General features: G+C 33.2%; 1 protein-coding gene across 2 annotated transcripts in view; it reads right to left on the reverse strand.

Annotated features, from left to right (window-relative positions):
- Positions 1-2,056: 2,056 nt before the first annotated feature.
- The window catches only part of LOC126815635 (transient receptor potential cation channel subfamily M member-like 2), a 28,815-nt gene continuing 7,394 nt past the window's right edge, over positions 2,057-23,477 (reverse strand). The window contains exons 6-26 of one of the 2 annotated variants that reach the window (XM_050541372.1): positions 23,246-23,419; positions 22,969-23,163; positions 21,559-21,733; positions 20,247-20,415; positions 19,776-19,926; positions 19,282-19,348; positions 18,479-18,604; positions 17,724-17,854; positions 16,891-17,165; positions 16,230-16,373; positions 14,617-14,758; positions 13,948-14,025; positions 13,255-13,398; positions 12,639-12,767; positions 9,806-10,051; positions 9,216-9,390; positions 8,461-8,617; positions 7,995-8,173; positions 7,365-7,497; positions 6,757-6,979; positions 2,057-4,534 (exon numbers count right to left, since the gene is read on the reverse strand). In XM_050541372.1, coding sequence (XP_050397329.1) covers positions 3,986-4,534; positions 6,757-6,979; positions 7,365-7,497; positions 7,995-8,173; positions 8,461-8,617; positions 9,216-9,390; positions 9,806-10,051; positions 12,639-12,767; positions 13,255-13,398; positions 13,948-14,025; positions 14,617-14,758; positions 16,230-16,373; positions 16,891-17,165; positions 17,724-17,854; positions 18,479-18,604; positions 19,282-19,348; positions 19,776-19,926; positions 20,247-20,415; positions 21,559-21,733; positions 22,969-23,163; positions 23,246-23,419 — 3,762 coding nt within the window. In that variant the 3' untranslated portion in view covers positions 2,057-3,985. Of the gene's footprint in view, positions 4,535-6,756; positions 6,980-7,364; positions 7,498-7,994; positions 8,174-8,460; positions 8,618-9,215; positions 9,391-9,805; positions 10,676-12,638; positions 12,768-13,254; positions 13,399-13,947; positions 14,026-14,616; positions 14,759-16,229; positions 16,374-16,890; positions 17,166-17,723; positions 17,855-18,478; positions 18,605-19,281; positions 19,349-19,775; positions 19,927-20,246; positions 20,416-21,558; positions 21,734-22,968; positions 23,164-23,245; positions 23,420-23,477 lie in introns of those variants that run through there. The other variant, XM_056099670.1, reaches the window with a different exon arrangement.

Raw genomic sequence — 23,477 nt, forward strand, 5'->3', positions numbered from 1 at the left:
TGAGAGTGTACATTATAGTCGACACTTCTGAGAATTTAAATATTAAACAATTTTAGTTTAACTCCGTACATGTGGCTTACCTTACGTGTTAGACCAATCCAGTAGGATGTCATATTAAAGATACGTCGGTTAATATATTTCTGCTCTTTATCACTGAGAATATCTACCAGAACTCCACCAATTACAGCATGGTAACAGTGACAAACAGCTTCCTCTTGTGATTTTGGATGTTGCAGTATTTTATAACATTTGTCATCATAGTGACCCCAACCAGCTTCACATTTTACACTCGAAACTTAAATTTATAATAATTGACGATGTATATAATCTTGATGATTTTCCGTAATACGGATTTTTATGTGTAGCTGGAAACAAGGTCTTACTTGGTATCCATTAGTTGACATTAAATATAGGTATCATGACAAAGGAAATATTACTCTGGTTGCAGGGCCGTATGTAGGATTTTAAAAGTGGGGGTACAGCAGAGTAGTGGGGCGCCATAGCCTCCACGTATGTGATATAAGAAAGTTTCGATCAGGGCAAACGAACCCATTGGCGTGTGGGCGCCCTTAAAACCGATCGACTGATCAGTGCCTTAAAAGCATCGCTGTGTGATCATAATCAAGTGTATTATTTTATAATTGAAAGATTTCAAATAATTTTTGTTTTTTTGGATGGGTTAGGGGGCGCAATTTCTCGGGTCGCCTTATTTTTCTGGGGGTGCAATGTACCCCCTGCACCCCCGCTAAATACGGCCCTGTCTGGTTGTCTCCGCCGATCGGGAGCTTGAACATTTACGACAAAATTTAATTTCTTAATGATGGAAGGCAATTATTTACTGATTTCACGCATGGGTCCACCCTCACTCCCCAATAAAAAAAACGAAACTGATATAGACAGACATACCTTCAGTGGTGACTGCACCTAACATCCCCAGAATCACCATTGCCATTAACCGTCGTTTCATTATCCACTTTAAATCTAATAAACACTTATAACTTTAAAGACTTTATAACCTGGGACTGCAACAATTTGCAATATTAAATCTGGGCACAGTCGAAATCTAACTACCTTCATAACCTAGTTATATAGTGAATGCAAGACGGGTAATCTTAATTTATCACCAAAAGAGACCTCATGTTTGGTATAAAATCAGGCTATCCAATAATAGATGGGAATGAAGTTGATGATTTAATTATATTGATAATGTAACATAGAAACGGTTAATGGAATGTTATCTGAGATATTTATCTAAGCAACATAACTAATAATTATCAGTTGTAATTAAATAGATACAAGATGTCCATTAATTATTCTATTTTTATAATATGAAAAGAGGCTCCAGTGCTAAAATTCGCATGCTATTACACGAACCTTTTTGCCTTTGGATTCGATTGTCCGTTAGGGATAAAAAAAAATACTGCATTTCTTTAATATCCCGGTGTCACGGATCGAATCAGCCATTCAACTTGTCTCAACTGTTTGCTGTCAGTAATCTTTGATTAGAATGTTGCTTTTCTTATGTCTTTTTTGTATATCTTTATTAGGACTTTCCTTGAAAAATAGTCGTAGCTATGGTCGTTTAAAAAATGGTTAGCAAATTAGCTCCCCGGTAAAATGCGGGATTTGAACTAGGTCTTGGAAAACTGTATCTTAGAATGGATCAGAAAATATGAAAATTGGTTTATGGACATTGAATATGGCTAGTGCCCATATAGTGGTTTGTTTTGGGGTTTGGGGTGGGGTCTCACCGATTACTCCATCTGAATATGATAAACCTTTTGAAATGCAGACTTGCCTCTATTTGGTAACATACCGTTTTAAGCCATTTCTATGTAAATTATGATGTGAGTATGCCCTGGCCGATGTAGCTAACTTACAAACTAACACAAGCTAACCAGAGTCTGGACAAATCTTTGGAGCAGAAGTCTATTGGCATACCTTTCAATACATTATGTCCTAATTTTAAATTTAATCAATACTAATTAACTGTTAATAGAATATCACTTGGCATATAACACAGAATCATAAAACAAAACAAAAACAGTGAAAATAATAATCTTTACTTGTTTTATTACTTCTGACATTTTAAAGTCTTATGTAATGTGTACCTGAATAAAGATAACCATAGCAGTTTTATAATAAATAGATAATACATACATACATATATATTCAGTTGTAAATATGTTACTATTAAATTTTCTATAACAACCTGTGTATATAATAAAAATATTTTGTAAATAAACATATTCAGTCTTTTAGAAATAAGACCATCCATCACAACCTCTTGATACTGGGACAATATTCAATGTGTTCATATTAAACTAAAGTGTTTGTTAGTGTTTCTGCTTCTTCAATCTACCGGTAATTACATAGAGACACTTGTTAACTTAAATAATGTTTGTGATCATCTCCAAAAATGATAAAAGACTACCACAGAAATTATTTATATAATTGTCATGTTGTTAGTTAACAAAAACATTTTTTCCACATATAATATATGTGACCAGCTTCGGATAAATGAGAAACATTTTGAGATACGGCACAAAACAAATATATTTCCCTAATTCTCAAAGTTGTAAACCTATCGGAACAGCACAAAACTTTGTTGTTTGTGATTGAAATATGGTCTTTAGTTGTTCCAGTAATTTTTAATTGCTTTTTTCTGGAAATAAATATTATGGTGTACATTAAACTTTAAAACAAATTATTCAGTCAATTTAAAGTTGAATTTGTACAAAGCTTTGTTTCGATTTTTTGCCAATTGCCTCACTTAGCAAGAGTCAAGTATATATGCATTACTTTGTACTGGTACTAGTAAGTTTTACTCTAAAAATTGTATTGGGTCTGAGGGGTTCTTCTCCCCATATTAAATAGTATGTATTTCTTAATAATTCGAATTAAAACTAGAAAAAAAATTCATTTCTATGTAGTCCGATGCAATTTAAGAATAAAAATGTAGGAACATAAAATAAACTGTTACAGAGATGTAAAGTTCATCATATATGTAACATATAAAAATGACTGAAAACTAAAATATCTCAGTTGAGCAAGTGATGACAAAATGAATATTTTAAAAAAGCTTTTTAAAAAAATATCTATGGACAGGAATGTGGACAACCATAAAACAAAAGTAAACAAACTTCAAACAATAAATGGATAGAACGCAACAATACAATTTATTCCTGAGGTGGGTATCATGAGTTCAAAAATCTATATAAATAAATAATATATATACTATAAATAACTGCATTTATAAAGGAAAAATATTTAGTTAAAAGCTAAAAACTATTTATTATAATGGTTGGAGATTATTCACAAACTTATATTATTCTTTTTAAAAAAAAACATAGAAAAATGTCTACAAAGAGGTATATGGACGGTTATCAGCATAAAGGAGAAAAACACAAAGTAAATAAAATAATAATGGCTGGCAAATAAGAATATCACAATTAAATAAATAACTATGATCTAAAGGTGTAAGTATATATACAACTTTAACTTATATGATTATCACAGATAAAATAGCATTAATTGATAAACAGAACCAAGTCTAGTAATAGAAAATGCAGTCATGTGATTCACGATATATCAACAGAAAATAACCCATAAAAGTCCTAGTATTTTACACATGTGATGATATCTACAGAAATAAAACAGTCATATAAATAAATTATATATAATACATAATAAAACATGTAGTATATATATAAACATATCACTGGTATATAAATATATGTTCAGCAGCAGATTGGTCAATATGGACAAATAGATATTAAAATATAATTCCATTTTTAACATGGAATGTTATCACATAATATTCTAGACCGTATACTATATCAACAGTTTGATCTGTCACAAAAATTGTGACCAATGTTATTTGTTCTTTTCCTGATTTAATAGTAATGGCTGTGGACGGACAAAAATAAATTCACTTTTAACTAATGTAAGTTTATATCACATACTCATCATAATAAACCATGGATTATTTTTGGTTAGTTTTCTGTAACATAAATTTCATGGCCTGGAATGTTTCTTGATTGGACCGAACCATTTGCTCCATTCGGTCTTCCACATCCATTAGCTTCTCTTCATATTCTCTGTCCCTGCGTTTCTGTTTGGCTAACTTGAGTCCCTTTTTCCGTCGACTACTAATATTGTCTTCATCTGAGGAATCACTCAAGAATTCTAAAAAGCTGGCTCGTGATTTGATATTTGGTGAAATTTTTCGACCCATTTTATCTCTAGGAATGTCATCTTCTGAATCAGTGTCATTGGATTTAGAAAACATACTATTATTACGGACAGGTGAAAACGAAATCTTCGGACTTAGAGAATTCATATTCCTAATTGGAGAATCTGGTGCCAAATTCATAGGCAGTACTTCTTTATCCATATTTTTGTTGGTTAACAACTTTCGGTCCATATCCTCATCGAAAATATTTTCCTGAATATCGTCCTCTTCTTTTTTCTTTTTATCTTTCTTCTTTTTCTTCTTTTTATGTTTTTTCTTCACCTCTTCCATAGCAACATCCTGGAAAACAAACACAGAAACTTTAATTCCTTTATTTTTCATTCTTCATATAAAATTCATGTACATGCTATATATATGAAACAATATGACATATAATCTTCTTTCCCTGGGTCACAGGCTCAAAAGGACTACACACAGACAGTAGAAGGTCAAATCCATTTAATTACATTCAGTTTTATTCAGTTATATTCCTACCGAACAAATGATCATCTGTGAAAACTTGGGCTGTTTATATTAATTAGTTGACGCAAATCCAAGCACGGAAATGAAATGGGGGTTTAACATCCTATTGTTCTGCTCCGAACTGGGCTAATGAAGATGGGCATACGCCATGCAGTGTGCTATGAGGGAAATTTTGCCCGAACACCAGCACTACGGCCTACTCTTATATCAAATTCCATCTTTTACGTGCACACCAATATGTACACGGGACCTCGGTTTTTCGACCCATCCGAATGACTAGACAGCTGTCCTTGTCAAGCCTTCCGTCCTGCATCACTGACAAGGGGGAACCACGCCAGCAAATCTGGATGAACATTCGCGGCCAATGCAGGGATCGAACACCCGTCCTCCAGGTTAGCGAGCCAGCGTCTTACCCACTTAGCCACCATGACCCACTCCAAGCACGGACCTACTTAAAGTAAGACATTATTTTGAATTGTTTCTTAAATTCATTGAAAACCACTAAAAAGTTTGTACAACTTAATTCATTCAAAACCAATAAAAAAAGTTTGTACAACTAACTAGTGTAAATTGAAAGTTAAAACATGTATCTTGGTGGTGGACTTTCAGATTTGTTTTAAAATTTAGATACAATCTAATTTGAACATGTCCAATGTAATTACATAATAAAATATAATTATAATTCTTCTTTTTGTACAAACTGGTGAAGACCTTCAAAACATTAATGCCATTTTGATAAATAAATACTTCCCTGGGCTACTCATATATTATACTAGAGACTACCGACTTAAACCCTTCAAGACCTCTATAAATTGATGTTTAATCTAGCCGATTGGTAAAAAAATGAATCAGCCACTATGGCATCATAAATCAATCTCCTTTCGGCTATTTACAACTGGTTAATTATTACTTGTTAATTATGAAGTCAATCAACTTGCTTGTCGGCTACATCAACAGTCATACCTTACTGAGAATTGGCCATGTGGTTCACAATTCGAATAATTAGCACATTTAACGGTAATTTTGATAATCTGGTGAAAGACAAAACAAGCTTGCTGATTATTCATAACAGGTTCAGTAAGCTGCCTTTGTAAAAATAAGCCACATGGTGAAAGAAGACAATCTCGGCATGGTTTGTAAATCATGTGTCTTCGACGCCCCATATGAATTCCAGATACCGGTAGATATTAAAATAATAACTGGATCATACATTGATGGTTTCACTGACCAGTTGATACATAAATTTAAATCATCATTGAATATAATCCCCTGATAGAACATTGAATACACTGAGAAACAGTCATTAATGATATATTTTCCCGACAGAATCTCCAATGCCGAATTCCAATGCCATGTGACATATCGGTTGGAATTAGATCAATAAACCAGTTTTAAATAGCGTTTTCGTGATGATTTTCTATTTTATATACATGCTGACAGGGGCTTAAGTTTTAAAATATTGTGGTCATTATTGAAGGCTATATGGCATAGTCGTACGGAACTTTATTTTAAAGCAATTTCATTTATGGTTGTCACGTGATCATTGTGCCGTTTGTCTATCATCGATCAATGAATAAAAACTTTTACAAGTTACGTGATAAGACAAAAAACTACAGATTGTGTTATGAAGAAATGCCATGGTGCCATATCAGATTATTTTAGCTATGGTATTTTCTGATACTGGCAATAGTTGAAAAATGCTACTATAATATTTTAGATCGACTGATGAAACACAAACGTTTCATCGAATAAACGAAGAATATTACTGACATGAACTCCAAGCCGGTACGTGAATTAAATATGGAACATTTTCAAAAGGATCTATTTGTCGTTATTTATGTGGTAATTACATACATTAGAATATGACAATTCCCATATTAAATTACCAAGAATTATTTTTGTTGAAGTCTGGTTATATTAAATCGAATGAAAGCTTATACCGGTAACTAACCCATTTCCTACCTGGACCTCATTTGACTCAATTCTGGTCAGTTCTTTTCAAAATGAATTAAGAACCCTGGTCCTAACCACGAACATACCTCAAATCTCTGTGATTTCAGTTCATCAGTTTTTGAATCCTCTGCTACTAGATCATCTATCATCTTGTCTCGTTTATCCATTTCTAAAACTTTCTCTACATCTGGCCATTTAACTTTATCATCCATGACAACAGCATCTTGTGTTTCTAACGCTGGAAAATCATCATCTGATTCATCATCTGCTACTATTTCATCTTCTATCAGTTTTGTCAGATCATCAACTCTGAAATTAGAACAATCCTGATAAGCAAACCTAGAAATTGGCTCAATTTGGTGGGGGGGGGGGGAGATTCCAATAATCTTTAGATTTTCTTTCAAATATGCTCATGACATTTTTGTGTTATTTTGCATATAAAAATGATAATAACACTTGTAATATTTTGTGCAATGTGACTGTCAGATTCTTACATTATTAAGCTTGATGTGATTCCGATTTGAAGATTTTAATTTATTTCTTAGCCTTGGTAAAAAAAGGAGCATACAATATTCTCATATTCCTTCTTATTAATTAAATATAATAAACTATTGTATTTGTTTACATAAATATGTCAATAGTTTTTATTTGCATGGTGAATACAGAAAGCATAAATCAAATTGATTAGGTTTACCTCTTTTGTAGTGTACTTAATTTAGTATCCATGCTATTCATTTCACCATCTTTTCTACGTCTCAAAAAGTTGGCCATCATTTCCTTTTCAAATAGTTGTAGATAAACATGATGATGAGCTTGATACTGTATTCCTTAATGTTAAAGGATAAAACTAAACTTTAACAACAACGAGAATATTTGAAACAAATGATATGTACCCTTTCATTCAAACCTTTTACCATTCTATCTTTTTAAAGGACTATATATATAATCAAGGTAACATTTAGTTGGGTTTTTTGGATATATTTATTTTTATGATTGTCATAATATCTAACTCAATATTATCCTCAATCTTCGACATTAAAAACACAAATTAGAATTTAATATTGGTCTAATTCAATCAATGTTGATTTCTTACCATTGTGAGCTACATTGTTCTGACTATGGTCTTGAGCGCCATTTATAATCAGGTGCCTTGATGAATGAGGCAAAACGTATTCTACAAGTCAGTGAGGAAGTGAAATGTCATAAAGTACTCCATACTCCCGACAGGACTAACTGATTTAGTTCCTTTAATTAAGCATTTTTGTTATACGACATGCTTGTTATTTTTTGACGAATTAAATTCTGAGGATTCATTTCTATTTACCTTCAAATTGTTTAACACAGCAAGTCTTTCTCAGTATCCACTTAACTAACAGTCCCATATGAACTATAATATTAAACGGTGGAAACAAACCAGTCTTTACATCATATTCTGATACCAAAAAATACATTTGGTATTTCCAAATTTCTAAAGATTTCTGTTCAACAGTATCAAAAACATGACTGAAATGAAAAAATATATATACAGAATATATATTTAAATTCATTATTTAGGTGCTTTATACATTTTCAAATATTAATTTTAAAATGTTTCTAAACAGATCCATTATTTTGAGAATAAGATAATTTTGGATCTCGGTTACAGAAAGCAAATTTCATATGGTATATTCTGGTCACGTTTTTATCTTCTGCTAAGTTTTGTTGAGAACTAAACAATTGGTCCAAGAAAAAAATAGGTAATTTAAATATTCATATTAGGAAAATAACATAGAAAACATAAACTGACTTGCCTGAATATAGCAATAAGGAGATTCAAAAGTAGAACATTTCCTACTAGTAAATAACCAGCTAGTAATATAGGTACTAGAGAATTATATGTTCGACATGTATTATTAGATGGTAATAGTGATGTAGCATTAGATAGAGCTGCTGTACATGCCTCATCAGCTGAAATTGGAATTGAGGATTAGTATTAATTTTCTACGATCTATCTTAAAAGAAATATGAGACATTTTTGTGAAACGCCAATCAATATGGGTTTACACAAGATGTCTACTGATGTATAAATGAAAAGTCGTATCAACAATATATGGTTGGATATTTTGGGACTAACATACATGTATGTTTATCTTTTAAACTATAGTCATATATTCAGTGATGGAAAAATCCACAACTCTTTTTTGAGTTCAAACTGTCATAAGTGCTCTGATGTGAGTGTACTGGTGAACCAGAATGACTAAATAAGACTTTTATGTCAACCTTGCTGGTACTACCTATTATAAGAGGAAACCAGACTTAAATTCTTGAGTTTTTAAGCTTTAATTCAAGGTCCCTGAAGATAAAATATATGAGAGTGAACATATTGTTGTATAGAAGTTTGATCAAATGTGGCCAATCACATTTGCTACGCATAAAATTCATTCTCATTTTGATTTCAATCCTAATCCTTTATTTAAGAATAGCAACTGAAATTGCATCTCTCCATATTTCAACCCTGTATATAAAGGTATTGCATTTTGTTTTAAACTGAAAATTTGAATCTTACTTTGTATTTCTTCCAGGAATAATTCTCCATACAACTGCCAGTAAGGGTAGTAGACAATATCAACAAGATTAAAATTACTAGAATGTCGTGCTTTAAATAGTAAACCCTGACTTGCCACACCATACGCTAACAGGAACACAAATAATACGAAACAAAACATCACTAACTCTTCAAACTGAAATATATAGAGAATTGTCGAATAAAGTGTCACATATACCTTTTGTTCAATAATATCAAAAATAGGTTAGGATAGGCGCTGTTGACAAACTCAAGGGATCATGAACAAGACATGTATGCATACTGGCTACAAGTTCTGGAACAGCTGATACCAGTTGTTCACAGCACATCTGTGAGAGGGGATATCCTCTAGCACATTCATACAACTGACCATTTTGTTTTCAGTCTATTTGGTTTAATATTTGCATATATCTTTTTTTGTCATTGAAAAGGCCTTTGACACTTTCAATTGTATGTGTTATTCTGTTAGGTAAGCCATCTTGTCAAAAAATAAATACTAGAAAGGTCTGTAACCTAGTTATAGTGCAGAAAAGAGCTTCAAAGAGGAAGAAACCTGTAGAATGAATACTTACCATTTTTAAGATCATGAAGAGTTTGGGGCCTAAAGATCTGTTAGCTATATACACTCTTAATATACGAATATAGAAGACCACTACATTAATACAGTAGATTGTTTTAGCAGCTGTATAATAAGCTGGATCCCAATGTAAAATAAAAGCTATTATAGATAATATAAGATTGACTAAATCCATCCGATTTAAAAATCCATACCAATCTCGGACTTTACCATAAATAGTTGGTGATGGATAAGCCAAAAACTGAAAAAAAATGTACCGGGTATTAAAAAACATGAATTTATTCTAGGCCTATCTTCTTTAAAGCAGCTGGTCATTTGAGGGATTTTGAACCCCTTTCAAACCTCAATATTAGAGAGGTTTCGCAACTTTACATTTACAATTACTTTTACAATCAGACAGTAAAACATGATCAGTTTTTGTGATGTATGACGTGAAGTACACATCAAAAAAAGTGTGGCAAATGGATAGCAGCACCTATAACTGTAAGTTCACAACACTTCTTGTTTAATTTCTATAATCCAGTCCATAATTTTTCCCTGAATTGTGGTTTTTTCTGAGCTAAATCCATAGCAAAGACGTCCTACATGTAGATACAATAAGAAGAGGCCGAGACAAAACATGTGCCTGCTTTGGTAATCTCATCTTCAAGGATCTATCCGCGATATAGGCCTAACGAGATAGTGAATCTGGTTTCTGTTGCCACCTACTAAGTGTAACCGTAAGTGTGAATTTATCGAAACGTCATAATGTACAGTTACACTCTCACACTTATCTCAATGTAATCTAGGTGTAACTGTTAAGCTGCAAAACCTTTCTATTGAGACAGTTGAACCTTGCAAAGGATCATCAGTCTAATTAATGGTTAAATTACATTCAATATTTACAAAGATTTACAACTCAAGCCAGCACCACCTACAAGTATAGAGCAAAATACAGTGCTACATATAAACGATCTAATCTAAGTAAGGATGAAATTATATCCAATCACAAATCTGTACTCACTTCATTTGGTACTCCGTGTGGAGATACCTATACAGATTTGCCCTTGTTATATTGGATACCTAAACTACATAAAAATCCCTACAAGCAACGTTTTATAGCAGGTTCATCCCGTTGTTCCACAAAACCACTTTTGACATCTATACTAACGGCTGTTAAAGAGGGTATTCAAAAATACTGTGACAAAATATACTCTCATAGTGGTATAAATCAAATGTGGATATTGAAAAATTCCAAAGAATTACTTGATGGTTTGCAATCTAGATCCCTTACTTCAGTCTCATCTATTCAAACGTTTGACTTTTCTACTTTGTACACTAAAATTCCCCATAGTAAATTAAAAGCCCGGTTGAAAGACATTATTCACAGTGTCTTTTCGTCTAAATCAGGTACTGCTAGATATCAATATTTAGTTGTAAATTACAATTCCACATATTTCGTTAAGAATCACAGTGATTCCAAAAACAAATTCACGGCCATCAAGATAATTCAGATGTTGGATTTTTTAATTGATAACATCTTTGTTGAATTTGGAGGGGAAATATATCAGCAAGTGGTTGGCATCCCCATGGGCACCAACTGTGCACCTTTGCTTGCTGATCTGTTTCTCTATTCGTACGAAGCCGATTACATAATATACAGACGCTCGTAAAAACTAATAAACGATCAGTCAGACTTTTTAATTTCACTTATCGATATATCGATGACGTTTTATCACTTAATAATCCTAAATTTAGTGATTATGTAGAATTCATATATCCTGATGAGCTCGAAATTAAAAACACCACTGAAAGTGACAATTACACTTCCTACTTGGATCTGCGTCTCGATTTTGACAATTGCCATAAACTGAGAGTTAAATTGTACGATAAACGTGATGACATCGACTTTCCGATTGTTAACTTTCCATTTATTAGTAGTAACATTCCAATATCACCAGATTATGGAGTGCTTGTGTCTCAGCTAATTCGTTACGCGAGAGCTTGTTCCTTTTATTCTGATTTTTTAAGTAGATCGAGGCATTTGTCATCTAAGCTTCAACTACAAGGATACTTGCGCACTAAACTTATTAAAACCTTTAAAAAGTTTTATGGCCGTCATATTGATTTGATTGGTAAATATAACGTGTCTCTCTCGGCTATTATTCTAGATATATTTAATTGACACGTATACTATTACTATCTCCCTGATAATGTCTACTACATCGTTAACACAGTTCATCGCATGCATTTTGCATACCGATAGTTCATTGGCCAATCACGCTATTTTACCGACATTTCGCCTAATAGTTTGGATGCAGCTATGGCGGGTGTGGCGCCAGGCAGGGTAAGCTTACTCTTCCAGACACCTGTTACCACTGTTTGTCGTGTATTTTTTACACGAGGAGCAGTCCATTTGCTGATTACACTATTTTGCTTGAATACACTATTTTGCCTATAACGTTTTTTAGGACTTCGAATTCTGTCTTATGGTTTGGATTGTTCGTACTTGGTTTTATCTTATTTAATCCAATATCCAAGCCAGGAGATTATGTATCTTTAATATTATGTTTTTGTTTACTTAATTTTAAATAATCAGTTTAAGTACATTTTTTAAAAGGAATTAAACTGTGAAAAATTAGACATTGTCTGAAAAATGCATACATGAATGAAAATATATTTGTATATTCTCAATTAAAATGAATTCTGTAAATAAATTTTAAGAAACTTGCAACTCTGATATTTAACAACTGCAATAATTTATCCTGTTTCAGAATAATTTTATCATAAATCAATGAAAGCTAAAGTAATGTACAAATGAAATCATACAACTTTTAGTTAATACTTACAGAATGAATTTCACCAACTAAAAATGATATAATCCAACAGAAACAAATATATTCTGCCACAGAGGGAGTTACTTTGTAATCTACTAGAACCATGTATGAAAACAGCGACAAAAATATCAGATATGACACCTGAAAATAAAACCAAAATCTTTTCCTCTAGAACATTCAAATAACACATCAATAGGCACTGAGTGCATTGTTATTTTTACATGTCATTGCTAGGGTGCCGGCCACGCAGCCAGAAATTGTATTAAATACAAGTTGAACTTACTTCGGCCCATGCTGAGATCAGAACCAAGGCAATTCTAGTTCAGTATTCTGTCCACTCAACTATAGAGAGCCTAACTTCTACTGAACTGTTCCCAGTTTAACATCCATTTGACACAAACTAGGTCATTTTGTTTTCAATTTTATTTCAATAATTACCCCTCGTGTAGGGGTCTTTAGCTGTGGGAGGAAACCGGAGTACCCAGAGAAAACCCAGGGACTCGGGCAGGCAACCCTACTCCTTGTCACGTATAAGTGGGGAATCGAAACCATGTGCCACTTGACTCAATGACCGATCTTATGATCTAACCATTTGACCACCCAAATCTCTACAATATAAACAACTTACCGTATAATGTGTAAACTTTGTGATAGGAGCTGTATAAAATATCTGTAGCTTTTCATACCATTTCACTTTTCTCTTCTCACCCATATCAGAAAGTTCCATAAAACGTGTCAATATCAGGAATGGTAGCAGAACTGCAGTTCCAACCTGAAAATAAAAATCTTTTTAATCAATAAGGGAACAACTTATATGGACTTGATATATTTTCAAAATTTAATATTACACAAGTTTGTTCATCTTTATTTACAAAATTAGAATTTGATTGCCCTTTAGGTTATGTAGTACTGTTATACAACAATAGGACGTGAGGTCCAGTGATGACCTGGAATATAAATCTACACTAAAAACACTATTGGGGTCTCCTGGAGAGAAGTTAAAAAAAATTAGAAAACTACTGATAAGCCCTTTTGTTCTAATGGAAAAAAAGGACTAACGAAGAAGAAATGAAATGAAATGGGGTTTAATATCCTATTGTAAGGAAGATAAAAAAAGAATGGCAAATGTGCCACAAATTTAAGAAATTATATAATATGGGTCGTGATTCTGTTTGTCATTGAATGTTTTAAGTATCTAGTAAGACACATAGTTTTATTTCCAATCAGTGGTAATATATTCAGGATCTCGACTGTTAAGGAAATATATCTTTAAATAAAGAAAATATTAAAACTGTGCATAGTGAAATCATGTAATACTAACCCGTCTCCATGACGACAGAATACCATGTTTCCAAGTATGATTAATAGCATATTGACAACCAACAGATGACAGAAAAAGCTAAAATAAAGAATTTCAACAGTACAAAATATTTCAAGAAATGCACAGAATAAATTCAGAAATGCACAGAATAAATTCAGAAATGCACAGAATAAATTCAGAAATGAACTCCTATCATTAAATGGTGGTCCAATCCCTTTAGATATATTTTTAATTATAGTAGGTCACATTAATTAAAATGTAATTTAAGGTAGCATAGTGTTGATAGTTTAAAGATGCAGAGTAATCCAATAATTTACTTAGGCTTCTATATTTATGATAAATGGACACCAAGTAACAACAAATACAAGCTGTAAAAGGATTCTCCTTAGGTCAATTCATGTCACAAACAAGGATGTCCAAAATAGATTTAGATGACTTGGGCTAATTCCTTGTGATTAAAATGTTTTGACAGATTTGAAGCCAACTTCTGATAGATAAATTAGTTTGAATATGCTTTTATAATTAAGTCACACGGTTTGTATGTGGGAAGGCATCTTTAAAGCTGGCATCAAAAGTTCAGAAAATACCCTGACATTAACCATTACTAATTTACAATAATTTTTTTCTTTGTTCTGTATTTTTAGATTTGAAAGTGTCTGTCAGTGTTACCTGATCTTTACCAGAGGCAGCCATTTGTAAACAAGTCACATCACTCCACATTGGTGATTTTCTCTCAACTAACATCATTGCTTTATCTGGATCAACTGATTGACATTCATCTAATACTTTTGTGGCTAATTCTTCAAATGTACTACAAACAAAACATGCAAAGACAAATGTACAGAACACTGCAAACAGGTGTTGCAAGGCAACAAAACATACGCCAACAGCAGCTAAGTCACCTAAATAAGTGCTTCTAAGATTTCGTAACAAAGGAAAATAACTCTGGAAGATATTGATAGCGCAGCCTAAAAAGTTCTAAAACGATTTTGTAACAACGTGGCATAACTCTATAGATTTAATTATTGAAAAATGTTAGAAATCAATAGGATTCTTCATTTCAATAAGGTAAAAATACCATATTTATTTTAAAAGGATAGCCTTTGTCTTTACAAGAAAATCAAAAGGATTCTTCCAATTTTAGACACATCATATCATAATTCAAGCCTATAAGGTGCTAACAAAAGGCGATAACTCTTTAGGTTAGTGTGAAAAGAGTTGAAAAACAAAAGGCTTCTTCTTTTCAGTAAGGCAGGGAAAGTGATCTGGACAGTTTATTCATTATTATTATTGCAATAAATATTTTCAGAATTTCTAGATACAAAACAAGAGCATTGGTACGACTGCAATATACGTCCACATTCCTGGAGGTCGGGCATGCACCAAAATATATAATGGCTGTCTTTACGGTATAAGGAGTGAATATGCAAATTTCCAAGATGATCTATTCAGAATTGCAGCCTGTAGATGATAAACACAAAAAATGAGCAGGACTCAGCCCCTGGGAGTTGGATATGGAACAACATAAATTGTTGAATTATGATGGGATCATACCGAATTGGATCCAAATCTGTTAATAATTGCAATCTGTAGATTATTTACATAAAAAATATTCACAAAATGTTGGTGCGGCACTGCCGAAGCGGGCGGATCATGCATCAAAATCATTAGTTGTCGTCTTTAGGGTATAAGGAATAAGTATACCAGTTGTAAGATAATCCATTCAGAATTATGACCTTCAGACGCTAAACACAAAAATAGGCGTGGCTATGCCCCTGGGTTCAAGACACACGCCAAAATCGATAATTGCATCCTTAGGCTATAATGAATACATATTCCAAGTTCCAAGATGATCCATTAAGAATTGTGATCTGTAGGCAACACACAGACACACTAAGAAAAAATGTGTGTGGCTCTGCCACTGGGGGTCGGGCATTCACCAAAACAAATAGGGATCATCCTTAGAGTATGCAAAGTTTCAAAAGGATCTGTCAAGAATTCTGTCCTGTAGGCGACACACAGACACAAAATTTGGGCATGGCTCTTTCTCACAGGATCGAGCATGCACCAAAAAATAATAGAGGTCATCCTTAGGATATAAGGAATAAGTATGAAAAGTTTTCAAGACAATCCATTAACAATTGGGACCTGTAGGCAACACAGACACACAAATAAAAAAAAATGGGCATGGCTCTGCCCCTGGGGGTCGGGCACACACAGACAGGGGCGACCTCCATACACGTCCACACTATGAATGTGGACACATAAAAGTATTAACTTACTCTTTAGCAGCTGCAAAATCTTCTCGTAAATCATTTTGATATTTAGGTAGTTTTACAATCATTCCATCACAAAGTCTGGTAGCAGCTATAGCACTTGTTATAGGTTCTTGTCCCATTTCCCAGAAAAATATTGACATCTGAGATCTAAATACACATTATACAAAATATTTTTATTAGGTCCACACTCCACATATATATATTTTCCCTTTAACTGTCTGTACAAAATGTTTAAATCATAACAAAATGTCCAATTTAGCAACAAACAGCTTATAAGATAGATATCTTTATTGCATTCAAACATCAACGAACCAAATGGAGTTAACATTCTAATTTTCTGCTCCAGAGTCCTACTGGACTAATGAAGACCGTGGATCAAGTACAATCTATATGTAAACTAAAGTCTATATGCTTCATGCTCTGTGCATCATCGGTTGATCCTCTGTGGATTATCAAGCCAACATTGCTAGATGACTGAATTATACCCAGGAAAATCTGACTTATTTCAAAAAGGAAACATAACTCCAAATAGAGCAAACTTAAATATACGTAGAAAGTTTCTTTTGGATTATAGCAATAACCGTCAAGAATCAATCGAGTGTTAGCAGATGAATGGCAGATCATGGGCAATCTGTAATGTAGAATACAGTTAACTGTAACTAACCTGTTCATAAGAACTGACCATATTAGGAGTTGTTTATATGGACATTTGAAGCCATTTTCAGTAAAATCATCATCTGAACCTGAACTGCGACTGCTGTGCGGAATTACAGATTTATTATATTGATTAGATTTTTTGGATGGCTTTGCTGAAAATTTATCATCCTCGAACCTATCCAGGAATGATTTAAGAAAGCTTCCAATGTCTTGTAAATCAAATTCATTTTTATTTCGGGTGGTTCGTTTCAGTAAAATATATAAATGGCTATGTTTTGGTATCTGGAAACAAAAAATATAAAACTATAAGTCTTCTGGATAATAGATTTGTTTTCCTTAAAGAAAAGTTGTCTTTTGATCAGTCAGTTGTACATAGTATAGATTTGAATTAGATCTTAAAATGTACAGTTTATGTACAGTTTCAATTTGTTTATTTAGATGTTGAATAATTTCGGTCTTCATTATTAGGATATCAGGCCATACTGCCCACACCGAACTCAATGGAAAGGAGTTTAACACACTACTTTGTAACCCACAAAAATTTAAGCTCTATCTATGTTTAAATTGCAGTGTCCAGTCAGTAGTGTTTCGTGTGTTTCTTCAAGGGTTCTTTCCCATCCATGCCAATATGCTTCATAAATTTTCAATGATTAAACTTTTGTCAGCTCTGCAGGAGAACCATGCTTGTAGAAACCTGACAAATTTTCAGCCCTCGGCATGATTTGAAAAAAAAAAAAAGTCTGTCGATATCAATGATATATTTTGATTATAAAAAACTTATGGCATTTTTTTGTTACACACCAACAATGCCTGTCATGGTAATAAGATATATCTATCTACCTTATTATAGAAATCTTTTAATCTTTCAACAGTAAGATATTCTTTCATACAAACACCTTGATCTAATAATAGTTTAATAAAGTCTACTTTATCTTCCAATATTGCTGTTGTCATTGTATCATCTAAAGCTCCTGTAAATATAATTTACAAAATAGTACTACATTATGCATTAAATTAAATGTTGTTCACTTACTACTGCTTAAAGTGAAATCAGAGGTAGTTATCTCTCTTTGTGGTCAAACAGAAACACCTTAAATTCTTGTTATGATCAAATTTTGGGGCAGTTTGGTTTTATCATATAGCAAATAGACTGAATTGTGAATTATATATAGAGAGAGAGAGAGAAATGGGGTTTAACGTCCACTCGACACAAACTAGGTCATTTTGGGACTAACATATGGTTTAATTTTATTTACATAATTTGCTTGCGCGTAGGGGTCTTTAGCAGTGGGAGGAAACCGGAGGACCCGGAGAAAACCCACGAGGTTGGACAGGCGACCCTACTCCTTGCCACGTACAACCAGGCATTCGAAACCACGCCAGTCGACTCAATGACAGACTTTATGATACAGCACGCGCACGCTAACCATTCAGCCATACAACCCCCCTGTGAATTATATACATTCAGACAAGTGGTTATTTGATCATGAATATTAGTGGTCCTTTTTCTCACAAACAAACTATGAAAAGTCAATCAATATTTTCTTTAACATACAGTATTAAAGCTCTGCTACTATTTAATAAAGATAACCAACCTTGGTGCCAATTAACATCTTCTCCAAATATTTCTCTTTGAGCAATGTCAGCTCTATTCCACGTCATGGCCAACTTTAAATTTTCTAAACGTTTCCTATTATTTGAGTTGTGTCCATCTTTTTTAGCTGAAACAGTTAATGGAGCTTGATATCGTTATGTGACAAGCTAGACGAGTAACTAAAAGTCATAATGGCCTGTCATTTGTGAATGGAATAAGGTCATGTGTGATCAATAACAGGGCAAATTAGAAGCCTGAAAAATTATGTATAGAACAACTTATATTTACTTCATATCCACGTTTCATTAAAAAAAGCTAGTAAACTTCTAATATATCATATTGAATAATTGTCAGACTAAACCTTTAGTTGGAACAATAACTAAGGGTTTAAAACAGGCTAAGTCCAACATGGCAGTTGCTGTAGAGCACTTTGCAATTACACAGGTATTAAGAGCTTTTTATTATTGACAAAAATAAACATATCCATAACAATTTAACAATTTAGAAGAGATTAATAACAAACAGAATGCAAAATCTATAGAATATTTTGATTTTTCTACCACATTCTGAACTCAAAGATAATTCGGATTGGTTCGTTGATAAAGTTTTCAATGGTGCCTTTGGAAAAAGCAGAAACTTGATGGCCATTTCCTTGCATTGCCAGAAGCAAAATTGACAAAGAACAATGTAACAAACCATCGTAACATTATTATAATAAACCATCATGTTGTTGAGCATCGTAACAATATTATAATAAATCATTGTGTTACTTATCATCGTACATTATGATACAACGGTACTAACCTTTTAATAGAACTGATAAAATAGCTAGATCTAAATCTTCATGCTTATTCATATGGAATATAATCATCTAGGAAAAAAAAGGAATTCACCAAGATTTATAAACAAATAGAATTCCGGCTTAAATCGATAAAATAATTTACAGTATCAATGGCTGTTTTATATAAAACATTTCTATATTTTATTGTACAATGAACGGAATGGACTATCATCTCATAAACACAATACTTTGGCCACTTCGAGACTAACATATGGTGATTTTTATTTTTACAGTTGCAATGCAATAGAGGAAAATTTTTCCAGAACAACTGAATTTTTGACAACTCTCCTTTGAATACCACCAAGTAGCATCAATAGTACCACACATGACAAGTGAGAACTGGGTTTGAGAAATCTCTAAGTGCCTAACTACCACAGCCCTCTATTTCACAATTAATTCTGTATACTTTAATTATTGTTAAAATTTTGCAGGCATATTATATCATCACATTTCCTACCAAGTCTTCTCTTAAACAACATTCTTCTACTAGCTCCAGATATTTTCTGACTTCTTCATCTTTTTTGTCGTCCTTCCAAGATTTTCCGTAAGAGTCCAATATATAATTACACAATTTCTTTTTATATTTCTTTTTTAAATGTCTTTTCTCTCTAAGAAATACAAACATAAATTTATAACATAGACCTGGGCTTTCTTAATACATTTCTGTTTGATCTTGATAATTGTACAAAATATGATAGTCAGGTTCAAAACAGCTCTGCTAACAGGATGCAAGATCACAGATCTAGGGTCAATTCTTAATTTGCGATTAATTGTTAGGGATTTTATTTATCATTTAATACTTTATCATGTGATTTACTTGTAAACATGTTACTACTTTAAAGAAATTCTTCATATTTTTCAGAGAAATTTCAGCATATTGTACTCGATTAGAATTTTGTATGGATCTACAAATATTTTACTAACATACCCCTTTCTCTTTGTATGTTTATAAGCATAAGCAAGAATATCTGCTGCTCTTCCTGTACCAGCACAAATAACAACAGGTGTTCCTTCATCTAAAGATCGTTTAGCATCAGTAATGGCATCTGTACCACCTTCTACTACCACTAATACAACAGGTATACCTAAACCTCCATCTGTAATACATTACATTAGAATAGGTGTATAGGAAACAAAATGCATTACTAGGGCAGTCCATGTGGGCTTGTCTGTTCATTCAGTATATGCTCAGATTTACATTATGAGATGCATGCGAGTTACGGTCTAGTTTAAAACCCTATAAATAACGCGTCACATGAATTTACATGACAAGTAAGAAATGATCAAAGACTTCCTTGTAAAATATGAGTTATCCTTCCCAACTGTAGCAGTAATAAGCTGTAAAAAAACAAGTCCCGTACATTGGGGGAGGAGTTGTAGGCGGCAAGTACTGAGTTATAAACTGAACAGTCAATCTATATTTCAAGTCAATCTATATTTCAAGTCCATCTCACTTCCGTTATCTATGACAAACAATCTGATTAAAATACAGATCTATATTTCATTTCGTTTTGCCTACACTACATGAAGATCTGAAAAATTGTACTGGAAGGTCATGTCAGGGGTCATATTAGCGGCTTTTGACCCTGTGATTAATCAATCAGTGTTGATGTTTCTAGTGGTTTACCCACAGTTCCGTGCATGGCATGCCAAGAAGTCAACATAACAGACCGTTTCATTGGCTAATCCCTCACTTCAACCAAAACGCCGGTAATATAACAACTCTTCCAGATCGTAGTGTAGTAAAGACAAGTAAAAGTATAAAAAACGAAACGAAATAGGATCTGTGTTTTAATCAGATTGCTATGGCAAATCAGGTAATTAGAAAAAAGTCGGACAAGATAGAGTTTTTCTCGCATTTTCTGGCATATATATTTTTCCAGTTTAGCATCACAGCAAACCACCACCGACTGTGTTTTCATTTTCATTTTATAGCCAGAAATTGCTCAGAACACTTCTCCAACGATCAAGATCCCCAGGAGCTTCCAGGGCCTAGGCAGCCCCTGAACCATCGCCTAAATTCCTAGGATGGTAGCCGCCGCTCCACCCCCCCCCCCCCCACCAAATCAAGAATTACTTCAGCCGGCCCTGAAAGATATCAGTTTTTAATTGCCTGGTTACAGTAATACAAAAGTACAAACTCAAACTATGTAATGAACATTAACCAATAACAATAAAATGTTGAAAAAAACAAATATAAATGGATATAATGTAATACACATCCTTATTTCGATACGTACCAGTTGCAGGACGAGAAACAATTTTCTCAAATTTAGCTCGGAAGTCAGCCACACCACCATATCTGTTTCTCATACCATCATCAACAAAAATAAAATGGGTGTGGTCTGGATTTAAAGGCACTGGTTTACCATGAAGAATAACATTAGACGGTTTATAGGAGGCTCTAAAATTACCCTGCATGATAGAATGTCAAAGATAATTTATCATTAAACGTTGGATATGGTAAGTAAACTGTCGCTGCCAAATGTCAAAGAATTATTTGTCACGAATAATCATTTTTCTGCTGTCAATTATACAGCACAGCAGATTATCACAAAGTGTTGTCTGCTATATAATATGTGAGCTACTGACGGATAATCTATTGCCAACAAACCAAATTCATGGATTCATATTATCAAAGATCGTTTGTTTAAGCCTTTGATGGATGCCACTATTTAAACATACATTATGCAAGATCTAAATCTTCCTATTGCAAGTCTTTATTTAGGCTTCAGATGTTATACAAATTATTAATTAGACTTTTATTTACATGACATGCTCAAAATCAACGCTGTAGACCCTCTCATGGCTTGGATACAGGTTGGATTTAAACAGTTGTCCATTTAAAATTAAATCAAGAAATGGCCGCCCAAGCTAACGTTTACCATTAGTCACTGACATCACTACTGGAAACTGGTGATGAAATGCCTGCCAAGTAAGGGTACCATAGCCATTAAAAAATGTGACTTGATAATCGAGAATATGTGGGTGGAGTTATCGTCTGTCAATCAAACGATCGTCAATTCTCGTAGACGGTGCGGACACAGTTGATGCCCATTTCTAGTCAAAACTTCCAACAGTGACAACTCCGTTCAGAATAAAGTAATTTGACTGAAATTTTCAATATTTTCTTTTTTTATCATCTATTTTGAATTATTATAGCAAGAATGGCCAACTCTTTATTAAACTCTTAACTTATGTATCTTTAACTTTGTAAAAACTAAATTTTCTGTTAAATGTTTAAATAAAAATCCCATAACCATGACAGCAATAGGGAATACTCATGTAAGACATACAGTCAGCAACGAAATGTATGTGCCAGATAATTTGTGTGGTGTACATTGCATATGTTCAGGCTGACAGATTATAATTGATGAGAAATCGGGGTGTCGTCGACAAATAGGTTTGCAGTGACCAGGCCTTTACTTGTGATATTTTGCTACTTGTACCACAGCTATATATTTAATCTTAAAGACAAACATATACATGTTCATATTATTTTATCTACATCACGAAATTTCCAAATTTCATTCATATAACAATAATTATCATGTCTATCCTCAAATTTGAATCATTTCAGATTATTCATTCATTGAATCCAGACAGAAGTATTTGCATTAGAAAATTAAATAGTCTTAATCAATTCTTACCACACCATCCCCGACTAGAGCATCCCGACCTCTGATGTACCCCCATGGTGCTATACCAATACATCTTATAAGATGAGTCATTCTGTCATCGTCCCAAAGAAATGTCTGACCCTCATTAACAGCTTGACCAACAGATTTCATCACACCCATGTTAAAACCAGATGTAATTAACCAGGCAGAAGTAGTCTTTGCAGCCTAAAAGAAAGTTTGAATATTTCAGTAAAACATTAACATTACAGAAAATGACATAAGAGAAATTTTCAGAAAACCTAATTACCTTTATCAAGCCAGTTGAAAATGTTTCTCTCATTCTTCCATCAAGTCGAAAGTTTTTAGCTCCACCAATAACAGAAATAACCAAATTTGGAGGTTGGGGGTCCATTATTCTCCAGTGGTCTTCCATTAACTTCAAGACATTCCTGACATTATCATCTTCAGTAACCCGAACATACTACAATAATAAATGAATGAGAATTATGTACCGTCAATATCTGACTGGACATGTCAAA

Source organism: Patella vulgata, chromosome 3, assembly GCF_932274485.2.
Source record: "Patella vulgata chromosome 3, xgPatVulg1.2, whole genome shotgun sequence".
In the NCBI taxonomy this organism is placed as follows: Eukaryota; Metazoa; Mollusca; class Gastropoda; family Patellidae; genus Patella; species Patella vulgata.